Consider the following 23,867-nt stretch of genomic DNA (forward strand, 5'->3'; position numbering starts at 1 on the left):
GTTTAAATTCTAATAGGCTGAGGGTATATCTCTGTCGGCAAAGCCGACTGATACTTCTTTACTTGTTTTGTCGTCAACTTCATAGGTCCACAAAAAGGCCACAAAATTCGTAATACCGGCATTCGATCTACCCAGAGAATAAGTCGACTTTTTTTGTGTTTCTATAGCCATAAAATATGACCTGTAAAACGTTGTTCATGGATAGTGGCATCTGAACGACTTTTCTCTTCATAGGCCAAAGGGTCCTTTTTCTATGGAAGTCCTTTCCTAGAGATCTTCTATCTCCAGAAGTAATTTATATCTCCAAACGACCTCCATAAAATCTTTCACGTGAGGGTCGGCAAGTCCACTGATATATTTTCACTTGTTTCTAATCTGTAAAAGGTCTTCTATGACCAAAACGGATTTTCTCTTCAGAGGCCAAAGGGTAAAGTTCTTCTGTCTCCAGAAGACTTTTATGTCAGTAAAAGACCTCCACAAAAACTCTCATGAAGTCTCTAGAAATTCGCTTTTATTTCTATAGAAGAACACTAAAATTATATTTCGATTATTACATTTGTAAATCGAAACAATTCAATTGTTATTTGAGAATTTCATTTGTAATTCGAATTATTCCCTTTCTAGTTCGAATCATTCCATTTGTTATTCGAATTATTCCATTTGAAATTTGAACTATTCCATTTGTAATTCGAATTATTCCATTTGTAATACGAATTATTCCATTTGTAATTTGAATTATTCCATTTGTAATTTGAATTATTCCATTTTTATTATATTTGTAATTCGAATTGTTTTATTTGTAATTAAAATTATTCCATTTGAGATTCGAAACAAAAAAGTTTTTGGAATAACAAATGAGATTTTTAATTAATTGATGTTTCGAATTACAAATGGAATAATTCGAATTACATACAAAATAATTCGAATTGAAAATGGAATAATTCGAATTACAAATGAAACAATTCGAACTGAAGGTGTATAAATTCAAATTATAAATGAATAAATTCGAACTACAAATGGAATAATTCGAATTAAAATTGAAATGTTTCCAATTACAAATGAAATTCTAGAATTAGAATTGAAATGATTCGAATTACATCTGTAATTTGAGAATTTCATTTGGAATTCGAATTATTTTATTTGTAATTTGAGAATTCCATTTGATATTCGAATTATTTCGTTTGTAATTTGAATTTTTTATTTGTAATTCGAATTATTTCATTTGTAATTCGATTTTTTTCATTTGTAATTTGAACTTTTTTCATTTGAAATTTCAAATGAAAAACTTCGATTTACAAATAGAGAAATTCAAATTACAAATGGAGAAATTCGAATTACAAATGAAAAAAAATCAAATTACAAATAAAATAATTCGAAATTCAATTGGAATTCTCAATTTACAAGTCAAATGTTTCGAATTTCAAATGAAATAATCAAATTACAACTGAAATTCTGCGAATTACATGTGAAAATGGTGTTGACAATCACTTTAACCCATTGTACTCGTACAGGCACTTCCAAAATGACTGTCGCCTACGGAGGGGATAAGATATGACTTAAACACGTAAAAGTTTATCCCTGGTTGAATCCGCAATTAATAACATGATTTTTCTCGACTATGATGAACAATTTAAAATCTATTCTTAATTACATTTTTTTAAATCGGATTCTTAAGAGCAACATATTTTTGTCTAACTCAACTACTGGAATTAACTTTATAGGTTAACCATTCAAATCCCAACAACAAAATACAAAAATCGTCCTAAGCGAAATTCCACATACAACTTACAAATATACATATGAGTAACAAAACAGAATGCATTACTCACTTATAAGCAATAAAATCAGAAAAATAATCATCAAGAAATAAAACAAAAAACAACAACCAGAAAAATACCAAATAAGTTAACGCTACTTATTTCCTATCTATCGCTGTCTATATAGTCTATATATACAAAAAAAAAAAAATAAATCAACGTTACGCTATTATGTCGTCTCTCAATGTTAATAATCCTGCATACTAAAAATGTATACATACAACATCATACATAATACCATAAATGTACCTAGCAAACTAGCTAAACGGCCGCCAGCCCGCTCTTACCCCCTCTCTCGCTCTTACCCCCTCTCTCGCTCTTCCCTTGATATTTATATATACGATGATGTTAATGTTTTGCTATATATATATGCTGTATTTATATGTTTAATATAAGGATGGCTAAATACTCCACCAAAATTAATTGTAGAAATAATTCGTTTACAGAGTTCAACATGGTAGCTTGCAGGATAACGGATGCCCGTAATATAGCAGCAGTAAATAATCATCTACAGCATCATCATCAACATCAACAACAGCAGCAACAACAACCACTATCACAACTATCACAGCATCCGCAACAACAGCAGCAACAACAACAACATCATCATCATCTACAACAACAAATGCATAATCGTAATACGGGCTCGATTTCCGCTAGTCAAGTGCCTTTAAAAAAGTAAGTATTTCACTTCTCGTTCTAGTTGTCTTCCGCTCTCTATCTTCTTGTTTTCCTCATTTTGATGAATTCTCATTTATTTAATATGTTTTGTTGTTTTTTGTTGGGAATTTGATTTTAATTATTTGTGCGTTTAACATTTATTTAACATTTATTATTTTATTTTTTGTTTGCTTTGCTTTAATTTGTATTATTTTATGGTGGAATTTAAAATAATAATTTGAAAGAGCTTTAACTAAAATTGATTAACAGTTAGTATACTGAGGTGGATTGAAATTTTAATAATCAATTTTTTACCTGTAATATAAATTCTAACTTTCGGATCTGTAAAAGGTCCTCTGTATATCGAACACAAGTAAATCGCCTCCATAATATTGTGGATCTAAAGGAATCTTCTGTCTTCATTCTGTAAACGACCAGTAAAAGGTCTTCTGCCTATAGAAGACCTACAGAAAATATTCTTTTCTAGAAGACTTGTAAATGATTTTAGTGACCTTTACAGGTCTTCTGTAGGTCTCTTGTCTATATAGAAGACTTTTTACAGGTCTTCTGTCTATAGAAGACCTGTAAAAGGTTCTCTGTCTGTAGAAGACCTGTAAAAGGTCTTCTGCCTATAGAAGAGCTGTACAAGGTCTTCTGTTTATAGAAGACCTGTAAACGGTATTCTGTCTAAAAAAGGCCTGTAAACGGTCTTCTGTCTGTAGAAGACCTGTAAAAGGTCTTCCGTCTATAAAATACCTGTAAAATGTCTTCTGTCTGTAGAAGACCTGTAAAAGGTCTTCTGTCTATAGAAGGCCTATAAAAGGTCTTGTGCCTATAGAAGACTTCTAAAAGGTCTTCTGTCTATAGAAGACATGTAAAACGTATTTTGTCTGTAGAAGACCTGTAAAAGGTCTTCTGTCTATAGAAGACCTGTAAAAGGTCTGCTGTCTATAGAATACCTGTAAAAGGTCTTCTGTCTGTAGAAGACCTGTAAAAGGTCTTCTGTCTATAGAAGACCTGTAAAAGGTCATCGGTCTGTAGAAGACCTGTAAAAGATCTTCTGTCTGTAGAAGACCTGTAAAAGGTCATCGGTCTGTGGAAGACCTGTAAAAGATCTTCTGTCTGTAGAAGACCTGTAAAAAGTCTTCTGCCGATAGAAGACCTGTAAAAGGTCTTCTGTCTGTAGAAGTCCTGTAAAAGGTCTTCTGTCTAAAGAAGGCCTGTAAACGGTCTTCTGTCTATAGAATACCTGTAAAAGGTCTTCTGTCTGTAGAAGACCTGTAAAAGGTCATCGGTCTGTAGAAGACCTGTAAAAGGTCTTCTGCCGATAGAAGACCTGTAAAAGGTCTTCTGTCTAAAGAAGGCCTGTAAACGGTCTTCTGTCTGTAGAAGACCTGTAAAAGGTCTTCTGTCTGTAGAAGACCTGTAAAAGGTCTTCTGTCTATAGAATACCTGTAACATGTCTTCTGTCTGTAGAAGACCTGTAAAAGGTCTTCTGTCTATAGAAGACCTGTAAAAGGTCATCGGTCTGTAGAAGACCTGTAAAAGATCTTTTGTCTGTAGAAGACCTGTAAAAGGCCTTCTGCCGATAGAAGACCTGTAAAAGGTCTTCTGTCTGTAGAAGACCTGTAAAAGGTCTTCTGTCTGTAGAAGACCTGTAAAAGGTCTTCTGTCTATAGAATACCTGTAAAAGGTCTTCTGTCTGTAGAAGACCTGTAAAAGGTCTTCTGTCTATAGAAGACCTGTAAAAGGTCTTCTGTCTATAGAAGACCTGTAAAAGGTCATCGGTCTGTGGAAGACCTGTAAAAGATCTTCTGTCTGTAGAAGACCTGTAAAAGGTCTTCTACCGATAGAAGACCTGTAAAAGGTCTTCTACCGATAGAAGACCTGTAAAAGGTCTTCTGTCTGTAGAAGTCCTGTAAAAGGTCTTCTGTCTAAAGAAGGCCTGTAAACGGTCTTCTGTCTGTAGAAGACCTGTAAAAGGTCTTCTGTCTATAGAATACCTGTAAAATGTCTTCTGTCTGTAGAAGACCTGTAAAAGGTCTTCTGTCTGTAGAAGACCTGTAAAAGGTCTTCTGTCTATATAAGACCTGTAAGAGTTCTTCTGTCTATAGAAGACCCGTAAAAGGTCTTCTGTCGATAGAAGACCTGTAAGAGGTCTTCTGTCTGTAGAAGTCCCGTGAAAGGTCTTCTGTATATAGAAGACCTGTAAAAGGTCTTCTGTCTATAGAAGACCTGTAAAAGGTCTTCTGTCTATAGAAGACCTGTAAAAGGTCTTCTGTCTATAGAAGACCTGTAAAAGGTCTTTTGTCTATAGAAGACCTGTAAAAGGTCTTCTGTCTGTAAAATACCTGTAAAGGTCTTCTGTCAGTAGAAGAACTGTAAAAGGTCTTCTGTCTGTAGAAGACCTGTAAAAGGTCATCTGTCTGTAGAAGACCTGTAAAAGATCTTCTGTCTGTAGAAGACCTGTAAAAGGTCTTCTGTCTGTAGAAGTCCTGTAAAAGGTGTTCTGTCTGTAGAAGACCTGTAAAAGGTCTTCTGTCTATAGAAGACCCGTAAAAGGTCTCCTGTCGATAGAAGACCTGTAAGAGGTCTTCTGTCTATAGAAGACCTGTAAGAGGACTTCTGTCTGAAGAAGTCCTGTAAAAGGTCTGCTGTCTATAGAATACCTGTAAAAGGTCTTCTGTCGATAGAAGTCCTGTAAAAGGTCTTTTGTCTGTAGAAGACCTGTAAAAGGTCTTCTGTCTATAGAAGACTTGTAAAAGGTCTTCAGTCTATAGAAGACCTGTAAAAAGTCTTCTGTCTGTAGAAGACCTGTAAAAGGTCTTCTGTCTATAGAAGTCCTGTAAAAGGTCTTTTGTCTGTAGAAGACCTGTAAAAGGTCTTCTGTCTGCAGAAGACCTGTAAAAGGTCTTCTGTCTATAGAATACCAGTAAAAGACTGCTATCAACAGTAGACCTGTAATAGGCTTTCTATCTATATATGATCTGTAAAAGGTCGTATGGATACAGAAGACCTGCAAAAGGTCTTCGCTCTGTAGATGACATGGAAAAAGTCTGCGATCTATAAATGAGCTGTATGTAAATGGTCTTCTGTATATAGAAGACCTGTAAAAGGTCTTCTGTTTGTAGAAGACCTGTAAAAGGTCTTTTGTCTGTAGAAGACCTGTAAAAGGTCTTTTGTCCATAGAAGACCTGTAAAATGCCTCTTGTCTGTAGAAGACCTGTAAAAGGTCTTCCGTCTATAGAAGACCTTTAAAATGTCTCTTGTCTATAGAAGACCTGTAAAAGGTCTTCTGTCTATAGAAGACCTGTAAAAGGTCTTCTGTCTATAGAAGACCTGTAAAATGTCTCTTGTCTATAGAAGACCTGTAAAAACTCTTCTGTCAATAGAAGACCTGTAAAAGCTCTTCTGTCTGTAGAAGACCTGTAAAAGGTCTTCTGTCTATAGAAGACCTGTAAAAAGTCTTCTGTCTGTAGAAGACCTGTAAAAGGTCTTCTGTCTATAGATGACCTGTAAAAGGTCTTCTGTCTATAGAAGACTTGTAAAAGGTCTTCTGTCTATAGAAGACCTGTAAAAAGTCTTCTGTCTGTAGAAGACCTGTAAAAGGTCTTCTGTCTATAGAAGACCTGCAAAAGGTCTACTGTCTATAGATGACCTGTAAAAGGTCTTCTGTCTATAGAAGACCTGTAAAACGTCTTCTCTCTGTAGAAGACCTCTAAAAGTTCTTGTGTCTATAGAAGACCTGTAAAAGGTCTTCTGTATATAGAAGACCTGCAAAAAGTCTTCTGTCTGTAGAAGACCTGTAAAAGGTCTTCTGTTTATAGAAGACCTGTAAAAAGTCTTCTGTCTGTAGAAGACATGTAAAAGGTCTATAGAAGTCCTGTAAAAGGTCTTCTGTCTATAGAAGACCTGTAAAAGGTCTACTGTCTATAGAAGACCGTTAAAAGGTCTTCTGTCTGTAGAAGACCTGTAAAAGGTCTTCTGTCGATAGAAGACCTGTAAAAGGTCTTCTGTCTATAGAAGACCTGTAACAGATCTTCTGTCTATAGAAGACCTGTAACAGATCTTCTGTTTTTAGAAGACCTGTAAAAGGTCTTCCGTCTATAGAAGACCAGTAAAAGGTCTTCCGTCTATAGAAGACCAGTAAAAGGTCTTCTGTAATTGGAAATCTGTACAAGGTCTTCTGTCTATAGAAATCTGTATAAGGTCTCCTGTCTATAAAATGCCTGTATAAGGTCTTCTGTCTATAGAAGACCTGTAAGAGGTTATCGAGTTACAGAGAACCTGTAAAGGTCTTGTGTCATTTGAAGATCTGCAAAAGGTCTTCTGTCTATAGAAAACCTGTAAACGGTCTTCGCTTGTTAGAAGACATAAAAAAGGTCTGCTGCCTATAGAAGATCTGTCAAAGATCTTCTGTATATAAAAGAAATGTAAAAGATCTTCTCTGTATGGAGGACCTGTAAAAGGAAATCTGTTCATAGAAGATCGGTAAGAGGTGTTCTGTCTATAGAAGAACTGTTAAGGAACTTCTGTCTATAGAAGACCTGCAATAGGTCTACTGATTGCAGAAGGTCTGTAAAAGGTCTTCTGTCTGTACAAGACCTGGAAAATTTCCTTTGTTTATAGAATACCTGTAAAAGGTCTTCTACCTATAAAAGACCTGTAAAAGGTCTTCTATCTATAAAAGACCTGTAAAAGATATGCTGCCTATAACAGACCTGTTCAAGATATCTTCCTATAGAAGACCTGTATAAAGTCTTCAGTTTATAGAAGACCTGTAAATGGTGAGCAGTTTATGGAAATCCTGTTAAAGTTCTTCTGTATATAGAAAACGTATAAGATGTCTTCTCTCTATTGAATGCCTGCAAAAGATTTTCTTCCTATTGAAGACTAGTAAAAGTTTTATAGAAAATTGGTAGAAAACATTTTACCCTGTACTGTCCTGTGGAAAAATGTTCTGTAGAACAAACCTTTAAAAGGATATCTGTCCATGAAAGACCTCTTAAGGTCCTTATGCTAGTAGAATATCTTTGACAAGTCCTCTGATATTCGAAGATCCATTTTTTTGTGGAGGCCCCATATAAGGTCTTCCAAATATCTGTGGAGGAATTCTTAAAAGATTTTTATATACAGAAAACCTCTGAAAATCCCTCGACCTCTAAAATGTTTTCTATTTTTAGAAGACTTTTTAACAGGGAATCTGACGAATGGTGAAAGAGAACAGGGGGCAATGGAAGGCCATGGAAAAGTCTTCTATCTGTAGTAGACTTATAACCAATAATAGACCTTTGTATATTTGAGGCGCTCAGCGCCAAAATGGCCTAACCCACATAAACAAAAAAATCAAAATGTCTATAAAGATCAAACCAGGACCTTTTGAAATAAATACTAAAAAATCCATATAGCATTGTTTTAGAAGGTAGTGTAACCTAGTGTTGTATAATGCAATAGGGAGTAATTTTTGGTATTTATTTTATATGGTTCCGGTTAGATCTTTATAGTCATTTTGATTTTTTTGACCAACTGGGTTAGCCAGTTTTGGCGCTGAGCGCCTCATTTAGACTCAAAAGGACTTACTATCTTTCTGTTGCTGCAGAGGATCTCTGCAAGCTCTTTTATCAAAAAAAGACTTCAAAAATGTCATACATTTTAAAAGGCTTCCCCGAAACTAAATTTCTACATGTTGTCCTTCAGGTTTCCATCCATATTTGGTCGTAGTCAAGAAGCTTTAATTCAAATGAGTTTTTTTTAGCTGATGATTCCCTGACATTCCTATGTTTAACCCTATCAGCATGGTGGCTTTCTGCCTATAATCTTTTATCCCATTCCCTTTTACGATTGGATTTCTGCACAATTCTTAATGCAAAAAGTTACATTTATATGTGTTTGTATGTACAAATTACCAACTTTATTAATGAGCCTATTTTGTGTGCACAAAATTTCTAACAACAACAACAATAAAGTTTACAACTCAAGTATTGATTTCCATACTAAACATAAAAATCAACTTTGTAACTAATCAATCGTAAAAACTTCTACAATAATCCACAATGATTAAATCGTCGTATTCGTCGTCTTCGTGTTCTTTTACGTTTTCGTACTAATTAGACTTTATTCATTTCCCAGAATATATCGAGGAAGGGGAAAATTATAGAAATGCCAGAAATACTTTTGGCACGTGTACAAAAGTTTTCTTTTGTTAGTTTAGTCTTGGTATATTCTGATTACGCTTCATTTCATTCTTCTCTTCTTTTTTTTGGAACAAAAGTCCATTAAATTATTTTAATGATGATATTATTTCTATTTCACATCTACTATTTATGCTCATCTTTGGCATTGTGTTTGGGTTTAATTGCATCATTAATATTATTTTTTATTGTGTTGCGTGTGAGGGGGCTTTTCAAGAGGTTACGACTTGTTTTGCAAATATCAGGAAAGGGTTTCTAGTTAAAACATCACATAGTTTACTTTGCACCTTTAAAGGTTTTATTTATATGGAAGTAATGGGTATTCACTTAAGGCTCGTGGAAGATTTCAAGAAGAGGTCAGAACTTGTTTTGGAAATATCAGGAAAGGGTTTCTAGATATTTATAACGAAGTAATGGGTATTCACTTAGTTACTATAATGAAGGGCTCATATCAAAAGATTTGCTGTTTCCAGCAATAAAAGACTGGTGGTAATACGTGTTCAGTAACTAAAATCTTTAGTCGTGTTTATCCTTCTATGTATGGATTTTCTCTATCACCAATACAAATTATTTTCTCAGTATTCCATAATATTTGTCACCGTCAGATTACATTTGATTCATAAAACTAATTTGTTTTCTGGCAAAAGACTTTTATTAATGGCCATAAGGAACAATGTATTACTCCGCCCTCTTAAAAAAACCAATATATTACGTCTATTTTATTTTTTATTTAATTTTAAATTTTTTTAAATTACTTTTTTGGCATATTCGTTCTTTTTAATTTTTCTTTTGAAATTACCTTTAACATCTCGAAATAACATTTCAACATCTACGTTTACATCTGTTTCTATGTTCTTTTTCCTTCTTGCATAATTCTCTCACACATATAGCAATACTGATCATTATCGTGATTATGAAACCGTTTTCATAGTTCCAGGTCCATCATGTCATAATCAAAATCGTAAGACATTTATCAAATTATGAAAGAAATTGTCAAGTGTTGTAGCAAAATTTGTATTTTATATAATTAATTTTTTGTATAAAGATTGTGATTTTATGTTTGTAATATCCTGATGAATCCTATAGCATTAACACCATATACACACGAGTACATAGTTGTTATGAATTGATGTTTTAATTTTTTTGATGGAAACGTTTTTCTTTGTTGTAGCTGTTAAACATTCCATTTACGTTTATTTTCCTCCTTTTATATTCGCAATTCAATTTGTAATGAGAAAATAATGAAAAGTATAACCCGCTAACGTATGTCGTAGCAATCTATTCGGATCGTTTTAGGTCCGTCCATACTAAATTAAGACTTTTTCAGAAAATCCAAAATCAGTTGAATTTTGAGATATATAAGTTTATGTTGGGAAATGACATTGTTTTATAAGTCAGTGCGTTGTCCCAATTTGAACTTCTATATCTCACAAAAATACGAAAATATCATCAAAAGCAATTCTGTAGAGAATTTTCTTTAGTTAAATTTGTATAGGGTTGCGTTTTTCCAGAAAAATTCTTAAAACCTAAAAAAACATTAAAAATTTGAACGTTGCCGCTATTTATTTAAGAAGCGCTCCGGTGATTTTGTTTTTGGTTTTGTGATTTTTCTCTTCTATGAACATTGTAGTTTCCTTTTATTTAAAGTTGGTTCAATAGTACCGTGGACAGCAACGCCAAATCGCAACTGGATCTGACAGGACAAAACCCAACTAGGGATTTTGTAGTCTCGATTTGTACTTTCAAAAAATGTATACTAGAAGTTGTTTGCATTTTCGGTGTTGCATTGTGTTATTAAATGTATGTTTTGGTATAGTCCGATTTTAAATATTATGAAGAATTCAGCCACCTTTTTCAAGAGATATGGTTTTCGGCTCAATACAGGCCCTATGAGTTTACCTTATGGTGGATGGTATTAAATTCGACCCGGCCAAACTTACTGCCTCTTTGAGTGGTTTTCATTTCCCTTGATTCAATATCTCCCGAAACCTCTATCATTTTGTTGTTGTAACAGTGTTTCTGTTATGTTTATTTGTTCGTTCCTCTGTTCAATCTGGCTCTGGGTCTATCTCCAGTTCCAGAAAAGTGGCTGCTTCGATGGGATGTAGCCACAGATCCACTGGAGTTAGATGGGTAGGTTTGGCGGGGCAGTTAAAAAGGTGTTGTGTGTCGTGCGGGCCAATGCCGCATACTGGGCATATGTCTTGCACGGCGCGATCGATTTCCGCCCAATACGAATTTAGGCGACTGCAATATCCCAACCATAGTTGAGCCAAAACTACTCTGGTTTGTCGTGGCAGCAGACGCTCGTCAGCTGCGATAGATGGAGGATGTACTCCGAGTACTTTATTCACACTATAATTGCATAAGGCCTTGGCAACTGCGTCCGTGTGAATGCTATTCAATTCTGCTTGATATGCTTGTTGATCTAGGGGTTCTCTCCTGTATCGTTGGACCTCACCCTCTAGAGCATGGATATCCTTCCTGATCTCCCTGAATGGGCCGGACCTACCCACAAGATGGTGATTGGGATGGCTCACACGATAACATCCAGAAGGTACTGCAACGAAAGCATCTCATTGTGTTGCTTTACAGGAAGAATTTTTGCCTCCGCATGTAGATGGTCCACTGAAGATTTGAGGAGGCACCCTATCGCTGTTCTCAGGGCGGCATTCTGGCAAGTTTGAATCTTTTTCCAGTTCGAATCACACAATCTCGGGGACCAGACTGGAGCCGCATAGCTTACCACAGACCGACCTATCGCGTTATACGTGGCCAACAAGGTTTCTTTATCTGCACCCCAAGTGCTGCCGGCCAGGGACTTGAGAACCTTGTTCCTACTTTTCAACTTGTCGCAGATAGCTGTGGCGTGTGCGCACGACGTGAATGTAGTGTCGAATGTGACAACTAAAATTTTAGGGCAGTTTGTGGTCGGAATTCTGCTACCGTCGACCACGACATTCAACACACGTCCAAACTGCGCTGTCCATGTGGTGAACAGAGTGGCTGTAGATTTTGTGCGGTTAAATAGTTGTTCAGTCTCTCACAGATGTCATCAGGATAGGTCAATCATCCGCCAGGATCGTGCAATCATCCGCATACGTCACGATCTCAATGCCGTCTGGAGGGGGTGGAATACAGGAGAGGTAGAGGTTAAACAGTTCCGGAGATATCACCCCACCTTGGGGAACTCCCTGTTTCACTCTACGGGGTTTGGACTTCTTATTCCTGAATTCCACGTACGACTGGCGTCCACACATATAGTTGACTATCCAACGTTTCAAGCTTGGCCGGAGGGTTGTCTGTTCAATGTCCTCAAACAGCGTGGAGTGCCTGTCTGTATCAAAGGCTTTTGATAAGTCAAGCGCCACCATAACTGTTCTATCGCACGGCCGTCTCTGGTTGAGTCCTTTACAGATATATGTGGTAATGGCGTGCAGCGCTGTTGTCGTGCTGTGCTGCTTACGGAATCCATGTTGATGATCGGCAACTTGATAGCTATTTCTGATACTGGGGAGGAGCAAGGCCTCAAGTGTCTTTGCTACGGGCGACAAAAGCGAAATCGGTCTGTACGATTCACTTTTGCTGGCATCCTTGCCTGGCTTCCGTAGTGGGACCACCCTGTCCATTTTCCAGACTTCGGGAACAACGAGGGTGGCTAGCGACAAGTTGAAGACTTTGGTGAGATACTCGACTCCCGGCTCATCCAGCTGCTTCAACATTACCATGGAGATTCCATCAGGGCCCAACGCTTTGGATGATTTAGCGTTCCTGATGGCATTGGCAACATCATCCATTGTAAATTGTGGTGGTTCATCCTCGGCAGGAAGAGATCTGATGCGACGTAATACTCTTCTCTTCGCCCTGTCACTCTCCGGATGCTCGACAAACTGTCGATTGAAATTACTTGCGCACCTCTTCGGGTCAGTCAACGTAACGTCGCCAAACGTGACTGAGGTCCTAGCTTCCCTTCTTCCAGGGTTCGAGAGTGACTTAACCGGTGCCCACAATTCACCTATACCGGCTCCAATGTTGCAGCTCTTCAGATGATTTAACCATTTGTTCCGCTTATGCTCGCCGACCAGCCTGTTAACTTCCAGTGTCAGCTCCCTGACTCTGGGGTCATTGGGGTTGATACGACGAAGCTCATCACGCTCATTTGCTAATCCCGTCGCCTCTGCTGGGAAATTTGGTCTTACTTCGGGTATTCGACCAGCAGGTATATGGCGAGCGGCTGCAGCAGTGATGATGTCTCGGAACGTCCTTTTCGCTACCCGAACATCAGAAGGATTGTGCAGTTCTTTGAAGCGGTGATAGGTGAATTCTCTGAAACCCGGCCAATCAGCTTTCTTATGATTGACGAACGTGCGGCGTTCAGAGTTGATGAAGTCGGGTGGTCTGCTAATGGAGACAATTATGGGAAGATGGTCTGATCCAAGGGAAATGACGGGTTGCCAGGTAACGTCATTTGTCAGACCAGGTGACACGATGGTTATGTCAGGCGAACTGTGACACTCTCCTCTAATTCTGGTAGGGGCGTCCTCATTGACCGTGCAAAATGTAGAGCTATCAATCTGCTCAGCCAGCGCTGTACCTCTCTGGTCGTTTCCGAGGGCCGAATGCCACATCTCATGATGCGCATTAAAATCCCCCAGGACCAGACGATTATGACCTTGTAAGAGCGGGCTAATGTCAGGCCTATAATCAGGGATACAGCTATTTCTCGGCGGGATGTATACATTCAGCAACTCTATCTCGGCAGCTCCACACCTGACTGCTACCCCCATACATTCAATGTATCGGTCATTAGAGACAGGTTCAAGCGAGATAGGTCTGTATTGGACAGACTGGTGCAATAGAAAAGCCAATCCCCCACCTCCACTTCTGGTGCGATCTTTCCTCAGAACATTGTAACCATCACAATGCTCTAAGCTGTGGTTGTTGTTCAGCTTGGTTTCCTGCACCGCCGCGACCTTGATGTTCTTCCGACTCATAAAATCTACTATCTCCTCGATCTTACCTCGGAGTCCATTGCAATTCAATTGCAAAAAAGCTGCATTTTTTTATTCGCTTCATTCCTTTCATCGCTAGCTGGACGACACTCCTGGTACTACTATGATTTTTTTCTCCACAAATTTCCAATTACTGAAATGATAAAATACTACATTTTTGTCAATAAATTCCAGATTCAGTGACAAAATAGTTACAATACAGGATCCACAGAAATCAGAATTTGCCTTTTTATTTTATGACACATAGAGATTTTTGCTACATGGAGCGAATCCTCACAAATATCTTGAAAAATTTCCGAAGTTTTAAATAATTACGCTTACTTAATAGGTGGAAATGGAAACATTTTTTTTAAATATGACAAACATTATTCCGACACCATTCACCATCACACCTCTTTATTGACTCTCTGCAAGGTTTTACTAACATACTTACATACTTAACTGGCCCATTACAGAACATTTGTTCTATAAGCCGAACTAAGAAAAAATCTCCAATTCTCTCTGTTTAGTGCTTCGCTTTTTGGAATACCGCGCCTTTTCATCTCTTCACCCTCTTGTTTGTTAGATGGAAGCTTAGGCCTTTCAATTCTGCGTGCACCGCCACGTGGCACGTATTTATCCGCCTTTTTAGCGGGCCTAACCAACGCAGTCGTTGCATCTCGACACGTTTAACTATATTGATGTCGTTGTATAGCAGATACAGCTCGTGGTTCATACGACGTCGATATTCACCGTCAACGCAGATCGGCCCGTGGATCTTTCGAAGAACTTTTCTCTCAAACACACTAAGCACTGTCTTGCCTGCTTGCGCAAGTACCCAGGCTTCGGAACCATACATCAGCACGGGGTTTCTAAAGCGTTGTTTTGTTTGACGAGATGTGGCTTTATTCCTAAACAGCTTACTCAGACCGAAGTAGCATCTGTTTATTTCACAACTGATGTCTTTTGTTGTGTTTACGGCGGTGCCGAGGTATACGAAGTCTTTCGCTACCTCAACCTTTTTGGTAACGAACTTCAACAGTTGGTCCGATCTCAATGGACATATTGCGCGTCAATACCCTCGACTTAGTCTTCTCGCCGTTTACCGCCAGACCCACTTTAGCAGATTCCCTTTCGACTGTTTTCAAAGGTATCAGTTACTTCCTTTACCGATTGACCTATGATGTCAATGTCTTCGGCATAAGCATGTAACATATGGCTGTTCCATATGTATGACCTTCTCCAGCAGGATGTTGAAAAGATCACACGATAGGCCATCTCCTTGTCTGAAACCTCTTTTGGTAATAAACTCTTCGGAGAGGTTCTATCCTATTTTAACCGAGGACCGAGTATCAGTTAATGTCATTCTGCAAAGCCGAATAAGCTTTGGAGGAATGCCAAAATCAGACATGGCTTGGAACACCTTTGAACGTAGGGGGCTGTCGAAGGCTGCTTTATAATCGACAAAAAGATGGAAGGTGTCGATCTGCACTTCTTGGGTCTTTTCCAGGATTTGTCTCAAGGTAAATATCTGGTCAATGGTGGATTTGCCCGGTCTAAAACCGCACTGATAGGATCCAATAATTTCATTGACCATAGGCTTTAGTCTCTCACACAATATGCCAGATATTATCTTATATGCAATAGGGAGCAGACTTATGCCCCTGTAATTGTAGCACACAGTCTTATCTCGCTTCTTGTGGACTGGACATAGAATGCTTACGTTCCAATCGTCGGGTACACGTTCTTCCTGCCAGATGGTGCTAACTAGCTGATGCATACACCTTATCATCGTGTCGCCTCCGGTTTAGAACAGCTCGGCTGGCAAGCCATCGCCTCCTGCTGCATCATTATCCTTCAACCGGTTTACTGCTGTCTTTACCTCATCCTGTCTGGACGGTATACATTCAATACCATCTTCTAGGATTGGATCTGTGGTATCATCGCCGTCATCGCTACTATCGAATACCGACAGTTTGGAAAAATGTTCTTTCCATATCCTAAGCACTCTATCTGTATTAGTTACCAAATTACCTTGATGGTCTCTACAGGAGGAGGCGCCTGTACCAAAGCCATCAGTTTGATGTCTTACTCTTTGGTAGAACTGTCGGACTCCAATCTAGCTCCTGTACATCTCGATTTTTGCACACTCCCGCCTTTCCATTTCTCTCTTTTTCCTGCGGAAAAGACGTTTCTCTTCTCTCCTTTCCTCCCGATATCTCTCTCGTGCACTACGCGTTGCTACTGATTGTAAAGTAGCTCTACACCGTGGACACCGTGGTGCCACCGTGGTGCAATAGTATGCACACCCGCCTTGCACGCTGAAGGTCGTGGGCTCGATTCCCCTGTCAGTCAACATCAAAATTTTCAACGGTGGCAAAATACCCCTCAGTAATGTTAGCGACATTTCCTGAGTATTTCAGCCGTGAAAAACTTCTCTATAAAGTGGTGTCTTAAGACACACCGTTCGGACTCGGCGATAAACAGTAGGTCCCATATCATTGTGCTAATATGAATCGGGGTGCACTCATTGATATGAGAGAAGTCTCCCTTGTCCCGTATGGGATGTTTGTGGAACATTTATTAAAATTATTAGCAGCACGACACTCCTGGTCGTACCATGGATTCCTTGGTGAAGGTCTCTGGTATCCATGTATGGATTTTGCGGTTGTTTGCATGGAGTGGGCAATATTTTGCCATTGTGCTGATATGTTATCGGGACGAGGAGTGCTTTCATTAAGCAATTGGGCTAGCTGAGTGGAATATTCTGTGGCTATCTGTTTTGTTTGCAGCTTACCGATGACCAACTTCGGTGTTGTATCCGTTCATGCTGAAAGTCTATCAGCTTCATACCATTGTCAGATGTGTCATTGTGGAGACTGAATTTTCCGGCTGTTTGGCCAAAGATATTCTCCTTTCCAATTTTGGCATTAAAATCGCCTAGAATAATTTTAATGTCATGGGCAGGACAACGGTCATAAGTTACTTCTAAGCGCTCGTAGAATATATCCTTGGCCTGTTCGTCATTGTCTTCAGTGGGAGCATGAGCGCATATAAAGCTGATGTTGAAGAATTTAGCTTTTAATCGAATGGCAGATAGTTTTTCTTTCACTGGGGTGAAGCTTAAGACCAGATGTTTTAATCTCCCACCAACTACAAATCCGTAACCAAACTCATGCTTTGTGTCATGGCAGCTATAATACAGTGCGTCACTTTTAGGTGTTGTTGTGACGCCTTTCCCATTCCATCTTATTTCCCGTATGGCAGTAATGTCGGCCTTGTATTTTTCAAGTACATCTGCCAATGCGTAAACTGAGCCTTCTCTATAAAGAGTGCGAACAGGTGCAGATCATGGTCCTTAAAACGTTTGCGGTGTTCGTCAAATTTAGAGGGGTTTGTTTTTCTTTTCTTTCGTTTTTTCATAGTAGCCTGCTTTTTCTAGGGGAGGGTTACTAACCCGACGGCCAAACCGAAGTTTTTAACTTTCTTATGGGTGAACGCGCGGCACATGTTAGCTCACTACCTTTAATAGGTGTTAAAGGCAGCTCCCTAGGTGACACCACGGGGAGGTCAGTGTTCACTTGAGATGTAAGAAGGACCAGTACCGTTCCTTGGTATCTTCCATCCCCTATGTTTTAAGCATGTCATAAAAACATAAAACCGTTTTTACTTATTTTTTTTATTTCATACATCTTCATCCAAACATACCATTACGTTTTTAGAAATATATATATTTTTTTTTGTGTATAAATATATTATGTATGTTTGACTAACTTGTGTAAATATATGTGTCTCTTTTTGTACTTTTATTGTTGCTAATTGCTGTTGAATAACAAACCAAAAAAAAAAAAAAAAAAAAACAACCCCAATAACAAATTAACACTGGATTGATGCAGATCAAAAGGTTGGCATACATAACTAACAATTATTATATAAACACCATTATTTACAACAATATACACAGCATGCCCTTCAATGTTATACAATTTTATTGTTAAATATCCACTAACTATTATGTTTTTTCTTTTTTTGTTTTTCAATCCTTCCTCTCTCTCTCTCTCTCTGCAGATATAAACAAACCCGAATATCAAGTCTAACAACAATACTTATTGCAATCTTACACTGGATATGGCCACCGGATCGCTGCAATAATTGCCACTCGATTTATAGTTCACCAACGTTGGACGAGTCATCAGATGGACGTCGTAAATCGCTTAGCGAAATACAACGATCGCGTGATGGCCGCTTTGTATTGACCAGCAGCAAATCAGGTAACGCCGCAAATGCTATAACAAATGGTGAACTTAGCGGCGGCGACGGTCATGAAAATGGTTCATTCGATGAGGTGGATAATGTAGATACCCGGCGTAATAGCAGTGCTTCACAAAAATCCTCATCAGATGATGGTGGATTTTTATCAAGGCGTAATTTTATTACGGCTCGGGCATCGTGGCGACGCCCATTGGTGGCCTCACCCAGCCAGCTGAGTTTGCAATCGGTGGCAGCTGGCTCTGCAAGGGGTTTATTGCAAGGTTTGGGAGGTTTGTTGAAAATTGGAGGTGGTGGCAGTGCTGCCAACAATGGCAGCGGTGGCGGTGGTGATTGTCGAGATTCTGAGAATCTATTGTCGGGAGCCCGTTATCAAAATGTTTATGGCGGTAATGGAATTTATCGTAATTTACACAATCATCATAGCGCCATGGCGATGGGTCAACAACAGGCCCAACCAGCCAGTAGACCTTTGCATATAAATACCATAAGTGGTGGCCTGCAGAGTCATCATATGCATCAGGTATTCTCACCATCCAAAGTGTCGCGTATATTTTCCAGTTCACCGGCAAGTAGCCCTAATGGTGTGATAACCCAATCCGATGAGGGTTTGTTGACATCACCATGGGCCATGACAACACCCAATCAATCCTCAACTCATTTCACCTATAATCCGTTTAGTGATTTGAGTACTGTATATCCTGGTTCCGCCGAGAGATCTGTGCCCACCTTAACGCCCACTGCCAGTGGTAATTTAAGCCGTTATCGTTATTATAACCATGAACTGCCATCGTTGCGGACCATACAGGAGGAGACAAGGCGTCTGAATTATGAGCAACAACAACAGCAGCAGCAACAACATCAACAACAACATTTGGATTTCATGCCCCTGCAGATGGATTCACCACCCTCTTGGCGTAGCTATTATCAGCACAGTTCAGCTCCCTATTATCACAGCTATAGGCCAAGGACACGTTGGTATCCACGCCACTATTCACGTCTTTTCGGTAGATCTCAAGGAGATTTAATGTCTCCATTGCCTCATTTAAATCTTACATTAAGATCTAATAATCATTTGCATCATCATCATCCACATGCCTTGGGTTTGGATGCATCACCAGAATCACGTTCCAGTTCTAGTGGTTTTGGTTCCAAGAATACCTCCAATCATCCACATGGTTCACATCATTCGGGTAGTACAAGTGAGTGGCGTCTATTGCCACCATATAGGCCACCACCACCGCCACCCAGTGCGACCAGTGGCGGAGCAGCCACAGGAAATAGCGCCTATTTTGGTATGCAGCAAATGGCAACACAGCAGGCACCGGTACAATCACAGCAGGCCCAGGGCCAGGTGCCTATGCCACAGCAGCAGCAGCAACAAGCGCAACAACAACAACTTACTCCCCAACAGGCAACACAACAGTTGCATTGTAATCCCTATAACACCTTGCCATTTTCAGCCTCGGCCTATCAACAGCATTATTCACCTTCAAATTATTTTAGTTCCAGTACCCAAAGAACCTTAACACCACCCTACACCATGGAGCATTGGCTGGATATGATAACACGCCTAAATGCAGCCACCGATAATGTAAATCTCTCCAAGGCAGTGGATGTGGGCAGTGTGGATGGTCATTATGAATTTGATCCCTCCACCCCAACACCAAGTGCCTCAACACCCACTGGTGGCTTGTTAAGAGAAGATCTCAACCTGCACATAGATACCACGGGACATTTTTTGCATCAAACCGGCGGCGGACAACATCATGGACACCATCATGGCTCCCATACAATGGGCCCCTTGAGTAGTTCCAGTAGTCTGTTTGGCAGTAGTGGCATGGGACGTAAGTCAAGGCTACCCGGACGTTATGATAATAATATTGAGGCCCGTCTGCAGGCCATGCGTGAGGAGTTCTATGAGTATCGTAAACGGCAGGCCATGCAACGGGCCGGTGTGGCGGAGTTGGAAAGTGTTTGCTGACAAAGGCCCATTAGGCGCTATCGTTGGCCAAGGCAATGGTGGGATTTTTAAGATAGAGAGAAGGGAGTACATGGTCGCACAATAAAGGCAGGCAGCGTTACGTTAGCTATTAAAACACAAAGGTTTCAGTTTCCCCACAAGCGGGAAAGGCTTTACGTTGCGGCATAATAATGAGATGTGACCAAAAAATTCTTGTTCGAGGTTTCCAACCGCCAAGGATTGCATCAACAATGTATGGAAAATTTGCTCATTTTATGGACTTAAAGAAGAACCTGTTCTCACTCATACAATCATACTCATACACTCACACACATCTCCACTCTCAAGGCATTCAAACAATCAAAATTCTCAACATCAAGACGACATAGGAAAACCTCACCTCTCAAATCGAGAAACAACAAAAACAAAGGAAAACAAAACTTTAAAGAGCACTGATTTTTCAATTATTACAACTAAATTACAAGAACAACAACAACAACATCTTAACAAAATATATAGCATACAAAATTACACTGAAAAAAATTATAGTTTTAGTGTAAGGAAAAACTAAACAAGAAAAACAAATGCAAGGAAAACTCAACAAGTGAATTCCCTGACCCCCCCACAAAAATGCGGATAATACTCTTCCACGAATTATTTCTTTAGTAAAGAAAATTAACAACAACAAGATCCCCAAAAAAAACAACAGCAACAAATGAGAATTTCTTAAAGAAAATCTACAAAAAAACAAAACTTAGCAATTTCAAATTTCAAAAAAAAAAAAAAACAAACAAAATTTAGGTGAATGAATTAACAACAACAAAAAATAGTTAAAAAAAATCAACATCAACACAATTAGTAGTTATACCACAATTTAGTAAGGTAAACAAAAAACCACACACGAAAAAAAAACAAAACAATTCTGAAGAAATTTAACCAAAAAACCAACAACAACTTTGTAAAATATTCTAATTTAAATCCCAAAAAATATTACAAAAATAAATATAAAAAATATATTAATTATATAGAAAACCCCACACACCACAACAACAACAACAAAGATGAGATATACAGTTTTTTAGTTAACACAAAGTAACAAAGAAAAAGTTGAAAAATTTATTAATAAAAATAATTTAATGAAAATATTAATTTGAAGGAAAGAAAACAAGAAGCAAAAAATACCAACTCTTAGTTAAACAAAAAATTATTAAAAACCCTAATATTTAAGTTAGTTTTAGGTTAAATATAAAATTTAAAAATAAAAAAAACACACACACCCTCATCCTTAACTTTCTACAAAACACATGGGTGCAGGAAAGCCCCGAGGACTATCAAAGAAATATTTCTTTGTACAGATTTTTAAGGCACTTTTAAAACAACTTTTTTCCTTGAAAATAGCCTCTAAAATTAAAGCTTTAAATTTATATATTTTTTTTTTTTTTTTTTTTGCTTAACTGATAATTTTGTTTAATTTTATTTTCTTTTAAATAATTTTCATAAATATTTTTCTTAAATAATAAATAATACTTTCCCATGTACCCAATGTATCCCTAAAAGTAGATTTATTTTAAGACATGGAATTCTATAAATGAGTTTTTTTTTCTTAAATTAAAACTTCAAATATTTTGTGATATTTTTAATTATCTAAAAACTAGGTTTTATTATATCTGAAAAAAAAAACAATAATTATATTCTTTTCATTTAATGTTTTTTCTTATGTGGCACAAGAATTCACATGAAAACATTTGTGAGCGCCATCTATATGTCAGGTTCTCCTTTTGACTTTTAGTTACGTGTTATTGACCTTTTCACTCCATGTGTTTTGAAAAAGAAAAACATACCGAAACCGTTGCCCCAAAACATTCTTCCCTAACTTAAACACTCATTTTTAAACCTTGCCACCTCTCATATAAAATATGTCCCCTTAATATAAAACAAACAAAAAAACCCAAGAATTGTAAATATTATTTATATAATAAAAAATGAAAACAAAAAACTTAAAACAACAACAAACAACTGAATATATAAATTAAATATTATTATTATAATTAATTAAAATAAAACCACTGCAAACAATAGCAATTACTGAACATATTGATATAAAGCAACAACAACAAAATAATACTATTACAAGAAGTTAATAATAAAAAAGTGAACAACAAATGATTATTATTATAAAAAATGTATTCATTACAATTAAACATAATCCCAAACCTCTTGCCATTTCTCCCAAATTCCCTACCCAAGTATTTTCAATAATAATGAATTACAGATTAATTTAACAAAACCACACTCACACACAGAAAACACTCTTTTACAGAGAGCATAATGCCCAACAATTACAGTAAATGCTACCACAATATACATAAATACATACATATTATTAAAAAACAAAAACTATTAAATTATTTAATAATTTAAAACAAAAAGAAAAAATCAAACAAAATGTATTTATTTTTTTATTTCTCATTATACTAAGGATACGTTAAGGTAAGTTGTTTACACAAAATCTTTTAAGGCCGGAGAGTTTAAGGTACGAAAACTAAGGAACCAGTTCAAATAATTTATCACAGAGTATTCAACATGAATCAAACAAGCCAATGTCATACATCATCTAACTCTGGAGCAGTTTATGTTCTTTATTTGCTAATGACATTGTAAAATCAATTGGCGAGAATTCTATCAACATCGTTAATGCTGAACGAAATCAAGAGCCAAATGGCAGTATAGGATGGGGTTTGCTAATAAAGGTTCATGGCTATCATTTTCGAAGTTCGGTATCTTGTTATAAGTCGTATTTTTACACAATTTACATAAAGAAATGTTCACATTCCCCAACATACCATTGCATATGAGTTACTCCCCTTCAAACATTTCTCAAAATTGTGGAAGATTTTTTGCTCAGATTAAACTTCTGTGATTCCCAACGTTGATCATTTGACGATTGTTTACATTTTTTGCTTAAATTTGTCAAATGATGGATCTAGAGAATAACAGAATAATCTTCTGGAAGAGCATTAGATGACAGTTAGTGATATTTTTGATTTGGTTGTATATAATTCTCATATACACTTTCTACACAACTTTGATATGAATGTCACGCATAATATTATGAGAATTGACAAACACAACGCATGTCCAGGTTTTTCCAAGTTTAATTAGAAAGACAACAAAGTGAATGAAGAAGCAGCAGAATAACTAACCACCAATAACATACGTAATAATTAAAAATCATAACAAAGCAGAAAAGAAAAAACTCAAAGACAACAAATAAAACATAAAGAAACAAAAAATAATTCTATTATTTTTTACTTTTTTCTTTATATTTTAATCTTCTAAAAATCTTCCATACGATTAATCTGCGATTCTTCCTCGCGGTTCGCTTCCCGGGCACAGTTACCTTATGTTGGGGATTCGCAGAAGATCTTTATGTGCGCTCGTCCGCGATTGAATTGATCTACCCCGCGAATCCCAGATTATCGTTAAGCGATTGCAAATTTTCATGAATAGTTTGCTACATATAGCTCAGCATCGAAATACGTATACCATTTTTTCAGTTGCATCACTAATAAATCGTCTCCTTCCTAATGTATTTTACCCAGCCACGAGGAGTGGTATGTAGAAGACATCAACAAGTTTTCTCTTACCTTTAGCAAGCCTTACGAATTCTCCAAAACACTCTGAAATGATCTACTTATAGAGAACATAAGAGGTCTTCTTTCTTCTACAGAAGACCTCAAAAGACCACAAGAGGTCTTCTGATGTCTTTTGAAACCACAAAAGGTCTTCCGTTGCCTGTTTTTGGCCACAAATGGCCTTCGTTTTATATAAAGGACTACAAGCGGTCTTCTGTTGCCTATACAAACCTCAAATGGTTTTCTGTTGCCGATATAAGACCTTAAGAGGGCTCCTGTTGCATATAAAAAAAATCAAGAGGTCTTTTGTTGCCTACAAGACACCTCCAGAGGTTTGCAGT

The 23,867-nt window shown here is 37.6% G+C and overlaps 1 protein-coding gene across 5 annotated transcripts in view; it reads left to right on the plus strand.

The window, feature by feature from the left end:
- Window positions 1-20,808, plus strand: part of tutl (immunoglobulin superfamily member turtle) — a 474,553-nt gene extending 453,745 nt beyond the window's left edge. For 4 of the 5 annotated variants that reach the window (XM_073969923.1, XM_073969927.1, XM_073969928.1 and 1 more), the window contains 2 exons: window positions 2,264-2,495; window positions 17,728-20,808. In XM_073969923.1, coding sequence (XP_073826024.1) covers window positions 2,264-2,495; window positions 17,728-19,912 — 2,417 coding nt within the window. In that variant the 3' untranslated portion in view covers window positions 19,913-20,808. Of the gene's footprint in view, window positions 1-2,246; window positions 2,496-9,558; window positions 9,630-17,727 lie in introns of all 5 variants that reach the window. The other variant, XR_012410506.1, reaches the window with a different exon arrangement.
- Window positions 20,809-23,867: the final 3,059 nt, after the last annotated feature.

The sequence above is a fragment of the Musca autumnalis genome, unplaced genomic scaffold (genome assembly GCF_047663935.1).
Source record: "Musca autumnalis isolate F117 unplaced genomic scaffold, ASM4766393v1 scaffold_2, whole genome shotgun sequence".
Taxonomy (NCBI): Eukaryota; Metazoa; Arthropoda; class Insecta; order Diptera; family Muscidae; genus Musca; species Musca autumnalis.